Below are 9,831 nucleotides of genomic sequence, written 5' to 3' on the forward strand. Positions count from 1 at the left end.
AACAAGACAAGATATTTTTGAACATTAGTAGGGAGTTTTAAAATTATTATGATAGAAGTTATATCATGGATAAACTCAAAAAACGAAATCTTATGGAGTATTTACAAAATATTCGGCCATATTTATTGTTTACTTTTTATAGATAATATATCGATAGCACACAATTATACACATATTATATATGGATTATATATAAATTACACATCATTCAATTTTTTAATTTAAGTTATTGGGTAAGCACCTATTTAGCTGATTAGATAAAGCCAAAAGAAAAATATGAAATAATTTCAAGTAAAGACTAAAAATATAATTAAAGTTCATATGTAGACAATTTTTATTATAAATCATCCTTTTATAGTGAAATAAATTAATTTTTTGTAACAACAGAAATAATGACATAAAAATAAGATAAAAGAAAAAATATTGAAAAAAATATTAGAAAGATCTAAAAATGAGAAATAAAAGATGACAGCAAATTTCTTTTTATGTTTCATCTTTGCTGAGTATAAAAAATTGGAAAGTTAATCTCATCGATTTCAAATATTTTTTTTCAACTCAAATACATAGATTATAAGATAAGGATATCTTCGAATATTTTTTTTAAAATTTACATTATGTGTCATTTTTAAAAAATCACTATTACTAACAAACTCATATGATATTTGAATTTGAATTGGAATGCAATTTGAGTAGTTTGCATTGAGGTTAAGCCAAGTATGGTGTCGAAAGATAAACTAATTGACAATTTTAAGACAATATATGCAATGTTTTATAATAATAATCAACTAATTTAACATTTAATGATTCAAAGAACAAAATTTTGTATATATAGGATATTAAAAATTTAAATTTTGGGGCTAGAGATATCGATAAACTTAAAGTGGAGTCATACTGAAATAAATCCGGCCAAAGAATCATTTAAATTTTTAGATAGTCGATTAAAGTGAATTTTAAATTAAAGATAATATCTTCACTTGCATCATTATAAAGATATCTATTATTATAATATATATAACGTTTTAAAAATTGAAATTTCAAAATAGAAATATTTTTTGAAAGATAAAAGCATACCAACTAAGAGTTCAAGTCATAGTATAAGAGTCACGTCGTAATCAAAGAATCGTTTATATCGTGTCAACCTTTGTGCTTTGCCATAAATATGAGTTATTATTTCATTTTGTGGCTATTTTTAAGTTCCAATGACACATATGAGAATAGTGCAAAAATAAAACTATCACTATGAGAATTGAGAAAATGTTAGTCTTTTTTCATGTAGTATTTCTTAATTAATATCTGACGATTATCTATAATTATTTAGAAGGTCTAAATGTTAAGGTTATTTACATATAATTCAAATAACTCAGATATTTAATATGGTTAATGTCAAATATTAAAATGGAGTAAAACAAATAACAAATTCACTAGCTAAAGAATTTTTTATATTTTTAGATAGCCAACTAAAATGAGTTTTGAATTAAGAATAATATTTTCAACTACATTATTATAAAAATAATTATTATTGAAAAATAATGTTTTAGAAACTGAAATTTTAAGAAAGAAATATTTTTTAAGAGATATCAACACACCAAATAAGAGTTCAAGTAGTAGTAAAAGAGTTAAGTCTTATCCAAAGAGTCATTCATTGTCTCAACATTTGATTGTTTTGCCATAAATATAAGTTTATTTTGCTTCCGGACTATTTTTAGGATTCAATGACACCGGCAAGAATGACATCAAAAAAGAAAAATAGAAGAAATTGTTAAATTTTTTCATGTAGTTAATATCCAATGATTATCTATATTTACTGAGAAAGTGTAATTTTAAGATTATTTACATATAATTCAAATAACTTAAATATTTGACATGATTAGTGTTCGCGCATCCGCGCGGGTACTATTACTAGTTATAACATTAAAAACCAGTTTCCTCATTGTCTAGAAACACAACTCCATCATCCATTGCTGGAAATTTACTTGATACCGTGAATGTTTCTGCACAAGGAACCCAGCCTTTAACAGTAAGTTTCAAATTCATTCTTTCTCATGCACGTGGAGTTTGTTCTTCTTTTTCTTTTCTCTTTGGAGTGTTTTTTTTTTGCTATGAAACGTAGCTCTTGATATATTTAAAACATGAAAGTTAACAGAGTACACAGCAGATGGAACTGAAGATGGATCGGGTTACATAAAATCTAATAACGGTAAACTAAAGTTGGGTGAGTTATCAAAAACTAGAACATCTTGATAGTGGGATTCCCCAGTTACAAAGACAAAAACTTCAGCTCTAGAGCTGAAGTTACCCAGTTACAACACAAAAATTACAACACAAAAACTTCAGCTCTAGAGCTGAATTTTCCCAGTTACAAAACAAAAACTTCAGCTCTAGAGCTAAACTTCAGGTCCGACTAGTAGAATGCTAAAGTTTTGCGTGATTGTCTTTGCTACTTCAGCCCCGTGTGCTGAAGTTATGCGAAAAAACGGGTATATTTATAAATGTTTTTGCAAAGCGAACATAAATTAAAATGTGACACAAAAAGTGGGTATATATGTAAATGTCCCGGTTAAGAGTTACTACTAGGCTTGGATCAGAGTTATGTGTAAATATAGGCTCTAGTAGCGTAGATCGGTAATGATTAATTTTGCATGGAGGGGAAGACGGCCAGCAACGCTGTTTCACTTTCCAAGGATTACATTCCAGAAGTAGAAAGTTTACCACCTTGCAAAAATGTGTTAAGTAATTATGTATAATGTAAATTTACAAGAACTAATAACGATACTTGTACATCTCATTATGTCAAAAACATAATACACGATAAATAATCTTGAAATAAAAGTGTACATATACTCAGCGGCGGAGTTCGACTTAGCACAGTAATTACTTTTATCCTAACTCTATATTTGTCTTATAAAATTATTAAATTATACATAAATTATTAATTTAGAACCTAACAACTTAAAAGAATTAGAATATTAATCCCATAAATTTCAAATTCTGGCCCCGTCTATGAATATAATGATACTTCCAAATGAACTAAATATATCTCATATGGTAAAAAATTTCACCGTAGGTTTGACTGTTTGAGTGATTTATAGTCTGTTTGGTCAAGTTTTTTTTTTTGGGCCAAAAATATTTTTTTTATATATAAATTGAGGTGTTTGGCCAAGCTTTTAGAAGGAAAAAATGTAATTTGGGGAGAAGGAAGCAATTTTTCAGAAGAAGAAAAAGTAGTTTTTCTCCAAAAGCACTTTTTTGAGAAACACTTTTGAGTAAAATACATTGAAAATAGTTTTTAAAAGCTTGGTCAAACACTAATTAGTGCTCAAAAGTACTTTTCAAATTAATTACTTTTAAGAAAAGCACTTCTCAAAATAATTAAGCTGATTTTAAAAGCTTGGTCAAACATACTATTAGACAGCTATTGCATGTTTCTTCCATCGTAATTTATATGAGTGGTCCAACATGAATACTTCGTATTACTTTTTTATATTTAGAAAATATTTAATTTCATTTCTCGTTTTATTTTTAATGCGATAATCTATAAGCTCATAAATATTTATGGCCTGTTTTATATCACAAATTTAAAATATATATATATATATATATATATATATATATATATATATATATATATATATATATATTCATGCCGATCAAATACCATCATGTAATTTGAAATGGCTAATATATATGCTTTGAACTATTTTACATATTTATACATTTCTGAAGTGACCTTAAGGGGTCATTTAGTATGATGAATAAGTAAAAATAATTCTAGGATAAAAATTACCGTCTTATTTTTTGTTTGGCAATTAATCCTAAAATAAGTTATCCGAGGATTAAAAATAATATCGGAATAACTTATACCTGGTGGAATAGTAATCTTATGATAAATTATTTCAGCATAAAATAATAAAATTGACAATCCCAAAATTTACTAACATATCAAACAATCAATAAACAATACTATACTAATTTCGGCAGAACTTGTCTTCAAACCAAACGAGGCTTCCTGTGGTTAGTCAATATCCTGATTGAAGTGCAGAGTGCAGACAATTAATGCTTAATTTATTCAATGGTATTTGGTTCCTACTTCCTACATGAAAAGCTGCCTTCATTATTCTCTCAAGTAGTAATTTTCAAGTTTCCTGTGCAACTATGTAGTGTTATTCTACATTAACCACATCTCCTTAAATGACATCCATGAAAAAAGTTCCTCCAAAGAAATCTCATTTTTTCAAACCAATTCTGCCTGGTTTCAAGAATGGCCTTGTGAGTTATTATATGTACTTTTAATTGTTTCATCTTTCTATATTTTACTCTGCTATATCTATGATATAAAGGTGAAGGAAGGGGAATGTGCGAGACCTTGTAATAGTCTACGGTCCCGTCCTAAAAAAAGATGTGAATCATACTTTGTGACATGGCTATTTTAATTATACATATTTTTGTATTGCAGAAAATTCCTGTAGGTTTCTTAAAGTATCTGAAGGGACATGATAATGTACATGCAATACTGAGAAGGGGTGGTAAGAAGTGGGTGATGAAGGTGAACGGCCGTCGAATGGAAGATGGTTGGACAGAGTTTGCAGAAGAGCATGATTTGCAATTGGGAGATATGTTGGTATTTAGACATGAAGGTAATATGGAGTTTAATGTTTCCATATTTGGTTCAAGTTGTTGTGAGAGAGAATACGCGGCGTATATGCAAGAAGACGAGGATGAAGAGGAGGAGACTCCCAAGAAATTTGATTTGGAAGGTGAAGTTCTTTAGGGCTCATTTGTGATATACATTCCTCAACTTTCTTTTTATCTTTCTGTTATATATTATGGAAATTGTTTTCTTGATTCATAATGCAAATTGTAATGGAAATTTTGTTATACATAAACCTAATGATGCTTATTTTTGTGGCGTTATTTTCTTAAGTGATATTGTGTATAATTAACAAATGCAACAGAAAAAGTAAAGGCTAACATCAGGACATCAGGCAAGGCTTTCCCCAATGCAGAAGCTGCTAATAAGGGCATGCATCTCAGTCCCTCTCATCTCATTTGTACAATCAAACCTTATTGCCTTACAAAGTATTTTCTGGTAAGTTCGCGACTACATTAATACTATGATTGTTACACAGAAGAAAACAAAGAAATCAGGAAAAGAAATGAATTCTTTTCCTGTATGTATAAGCTTATGAGAACAATTATCTCTTTGACAATTTGGAGGTGTAAAACATATATTCAACATATGTATATATATATATATACATATTGACTGTTTATTTGCAATTGGTTATAAACTATTTCAGCGCATTCCGAGACAATTTGCACTAGATAACAGACTCAACAACAGGAAATGCACGATAATTATGAGGGACGAGCTAAGGTCATGGACATGTAGTCTGCATACAAACGGAAATACCTACATTGGACGTGGATGGCATGAATTCTGCACTGACAAGTGCTTAAAGGAAGGAGATCGCGTAATGTTTGAGATAGTTTCCAATGGAGAAACACCTATATTTAAATTTCATGGCAAGTTTCTCCTGTTTTCTACTGTTTAATTACTTACATGATGCGACACTAGTTTAACATATATATATATATATATATTGGAAGATCTCTTGATCCAAAACAAAAAAAAAGAAATATGATGTGTCCAAATATCTAGAAAAGGACACTCCTTGCCATCAGAATGAGCAATAACAGATCTTTTCTGCTTCAACTGAATGTTATATTTTTGGTTTAAATTCATTTTCAGTTTAAGTTATGACATTGTTGTTTCAATCTAAAAACTAGATTTGAGAGGAAATCCATCCCACCATCCTGAAGTAAAGAAGAACAATTTTGATGCCAAAAGAATCTCAGATGAAGGTCTGGATATTCAAAGCAAACACTTCTAGTTGTCTGATATAACTTAACTTCATTTTTCATTTCTGATTGTAATGTTTCTTCTTCTATTTTCTTAAGTGATTTTATGTGTAATTAACAAATGCAACAGAAAAACCAAAGGCCAACATCAAGGCATCAGACAAGGCTTTCCCCAATGTAGAAGCTGCTGAAAAGGACAAGCATCTCACTCACTCTCACTTCATTTGTACAATCAGACCTTATTGCCTTTCAAAACATTTTGTGGTAAGTTCACAAGCTGAAAAAAAAACAGAGAAAGAATGGAAAGAAATGAATTCTTTTCCTGTATGTATAGCTTATGAGAACAATTATCTCTTTGACAATTTGAAGGTGTAAAACATACATACATACTCCTTACCTCACAAACCCTCACCTTCGACTCCATATTGAAAAGGCCGGCCATGAAGGGACATCACAACTATATTCCTTTCTGGGAATATCGGGCTTTATATGATCCTGATTAGTGATTAGTATATTTTAATATTCTGGATCCTTACACAAATACATACGTTTATTTGCAGTGGATTAATTATAAACTGTTTCAGGCTGTTCCAAGACAATTCGCGCTGAAAAACAGACTCAACAACAGGAAATGTATGATAATTATAAGGAACGAGCGAAGGTCATGGACATTTAGTCTGTATACAAGCAGCAACAACACCTATTTTGGGCGTGGATGGCGTGAATTCTGCATTGAGAAGTGCTTAAAGGAAGGAGATCGCGTAATGTTTGAGATAATTTCCAATGGTGAAACACCTGTATTTGTATTTCAAGGCAAGTTTCTCTTTCAATCCCTTTGTCTTAAATTTCATCCTGTTTTCTACTGTTTAATTATTTACATAATGCGACACTAGTTGAATATCTAGACTAATTAACTAAGATGAAATGAATTCATAGTTTGGTTTTAATATGAATATATGTTGGAAGAACTCTTGATCCAAAATAAACAATAACAGATATTTTCAGCTTCAACATAATGTTCTATTTTTGGTTTTAAATTCATTTTTCAGTTTCAGTTATGACATTGTTGTTTCAATTAAAAAACTAGATTTGAGAGGAAGTCCATCCCTCCATCCTGAAGTAAAGAAGAACTATTTGGATGCTAAAAGAATTAAGACCATGGACGCGACTTCTCCAAAAGTACAAGTACCTGCTTCAACATCTGCTGATGCTAACCCTCATTTTATATCTACTATTAAACCTTACACCATCAAACATCATGTTTTGGTAAGTGATTTGAACAACTTTCAATAAAAACCTTATCTAATGGAATAGTAGGTTTTTTCATGTGATAACGCGGCATTGATCTATATATTGGGATAAAATTTGAGCAGTATCTTCCATTGGCTTTTGTGAAATCAAATGGCTTGATGAATAGACACTGTGAGATGATTCTTGTCAATGAAAAACGGAGATCATGGTCAGTGCAGCTAGGGCAAATGGGACATCACTTTGGAATTAAAAGGGGATGGCGAGAGTTCGTACGAGCAAATGGTGTTCAAGTAGGAGATATTTATAAGTTTGAACTCATCAACAATGGCACAATACCTATAACGCATTTCCATTGTGAGTATATATATGTTGTTGTTTTTCATTATTTACTTTTTCTAGCCATATACATAGATTATATATTTATTATATATAACTATACACATATAATACATAAATTATGCATATATGGATGTGCGGCTATTTGAGTTAATTCTTCATTAGAATACAGAAGTTGTTATAGAACCAAATTTTTTTTTTTTTTACTGAGATTATAAAATGTTAGTATGTTAACTTTTAAAGATATACACAAAATCTTAAATGTTTCAAATAGTGTCGATTGTACTTTGGTATTTCAAAGATACATATAATATTTTGATATTTTATTGTGTGTCAAATTTCCTAACAATTGCTTTATGATGAAAATTTTCCATATAAAAGATCTACCAGCTTAGACTTCTATGATCCTAGCTATAATGGTTTTATACAATCAACTCCTTGAAATTTCAAATAATAACTAAAGGCAATATTTTGTTTTTAAAAATTGCAGGTAAATATTCTGGTAAGGATGCCAAGAATCACACCCTCAGAAGCCATTGACAAGATACAGAAGCTGTTGGTGATGGGCAAGGAAACAGGCACTGAAGCAAGTGAATACAATGTTTTTGGATTTTGTACATGTTGCTAAATCTTAAAACAACAACTACTTTCTGTATGATGTATTCTACTTTTGTAGTTTTGAAAATATCCTTGCATACATGACTAGCAATTAGATTAAGGTAGCCTTTTTGGATTCTTGCCCGTTGTAACCAAACCAGAAAATTAAGGAACAGAAATTGACTGCCTGTGGTCTCCTCGGGCTTTGGTCTAGGAGTAAGAATGTAACATGTAAATGTGTTGTAGACAAGAGTCTTGTGTTTAAGTGGAGAAAAGTAAAAAAACAGATTTATTATCAGATGAGTTTTGAACTACCATTGACCCTTAGCTGGTAAAAAAAAAAACCGCAATACAGAATTCTTGTGGAGAATTCTTATTTCAAGCTATTTCCCGAAGTATGATTTATTAGTTGATACATGGAATGCAAATTAGCTACCATTTCTGTTCTTTATGCAAAGTTCCAAAAATTAGAAATTTCTACTATCGCAAATAACTTTAATCCTCATTAATGTCTCAAGTTGAGTTATTTGATGGGTGGAATTTGGAAGGGGTATTAATTGGGGGATTAGATTGATGTGTAATCAATATAGGCTCTAGTAATGGTAATGAATATAATGATTGGTTTTGCATGGAAAAGGAAACGCCAGCAATACTGTTTCTCTTTCCAAGAAAAACTTTACCAGAAGTAGAAGTTATATATCTTTCCAAATTAACCAGTCCGTTGCACATGCAGTAACTAGAGTTCCTTGGGGAGTGTTTACTGTATCACAAGTGTTGTCACTTATGTAACTTCTACTACCGTATTTTTAAGACTTAGGGGTCGGTTGGTTTGAGTATAGCAAGATTTAATCTAAAATCTCGCGTAAGATAACATAGTGTTCAATTGAGCCGTTGAGATAGATGAATAATTAATCATGAGATACACTCTTAAAAAATTCTCTCTCTAGAAAATTCCCTCCCCACTGACTGGTTTCTCCAAGCGGCGGTTACGTTTGGCAGGAACGGTGGTTGTCAATGGCGAAGGGCAAAGGTAATGGACCAGGACGGCTAAGGAAGACACTAATACTAGTTCTCGGAAGTTCGCTAACAACAACCAAATCTCCAACAACATAGTTAGTCTCTCAGAAAACACAGGCGGCGGCACCATTGGTAGCTCCAGTGGTGGATCAACAAAATGGAAGGAACGACAGTGGTAATTTCTCTCAATCTGATAATTATCTGACACATCTAGTAGAATTGGACAGTAGATTGCCTAAGAATGATAGTGGAATGAACAAAGTATTGAGTGAATGTGGGGTTTCATCTTCGAATGTATCGACTATGGTGCAACCACAACTAAATGCACATGCAGATGAAAATCCGCAGAAATCGATGGCTAACAAAGATCCAGTAGCTCCGGCGTAGGTTAATTTGTTTGCTAAAAATTGGATGGCGTCAAACGGCCTTGCTCTATCTTACATTCCACCGACGATTGGATAGTAATGTGATTATTCAATTAGATCCCATGGAGACCGCGAAAGAGGTCGATAAGTGGAAGCACTCTCTGATTGTTGCAGTAATAGGCGAAATTTCAGGGTATAATCATATGAAGAGATTCATCAACTAGAATTGGTCAAAAGCCCCATGCTCTGAACTGTTATGGCATGACAAGGGCTATTTCATCGCCAAATTCAAAGAGGAAGACGACCTCAAGGAAATTATGTATGGAGGACCCTATACAATCAAAAATAGACCTATAATCCTGAAGAAATGGTCTCGTGACATAAAATTTGATACAACCTTTCTCAA

At 31.3% G+C, this 9,831-nt stretch overlaps 1 protein-coding gene and 1 long non-coding RNA gene across 2 annotated transcripts; both read left to right on the forward strand.

The window, feature by feature from the left end:
- Positions 1–4,188: 4,188 nt before the first annotated feature.
- LOC104239856 (putative B3 domain-containing protein REM15) lies at positions 4,189–7,370 on the forward strand (the record flags this gene model as incomplete). The annotated part of the gene is made up of 6 exons (XM_070163351.1): positions 4,189–4,266; positions 4,454–4,754; positions 4,953–5,086; positions 5,298–5,527; positions 6,909–7,125; positions 7,233–7,370. Coding segments are annotated over exons 1-6 (1,098 nt in total), but the record flags the coding sequence as incomplete, so codon positions are not given.
- On the forward strand, positions 5,787–6,637 carry LOC138884241 (uncharacterized). The gene is made up of 3 exons (XR_011404420.1): positions 5,787–5,862; positions 5,990–6,123; positions 6,444–6,637. It is a non-coding gene; the product is annotated as an uncharacterized lncRNA (long non-coding RNA).
- Positions 7,371–9,831: the final 2,461 nt, after the last annotated feature.

The sequence above is a fragment of the Nicotiana sylvestris genome, chromosome 12, assembly GCF_000393655.2.
Source record: "Nicotiana sylvestris chromosome 12, ASM39365v2, whole genome shotgun sequence".
Lineage (NCBI taxonomy): Eukaryota > Viridiplantae > Streptophyta > Magnoliopsida > Solanales > Solanaceae > Nicotiana > Nicotiana sylvestris.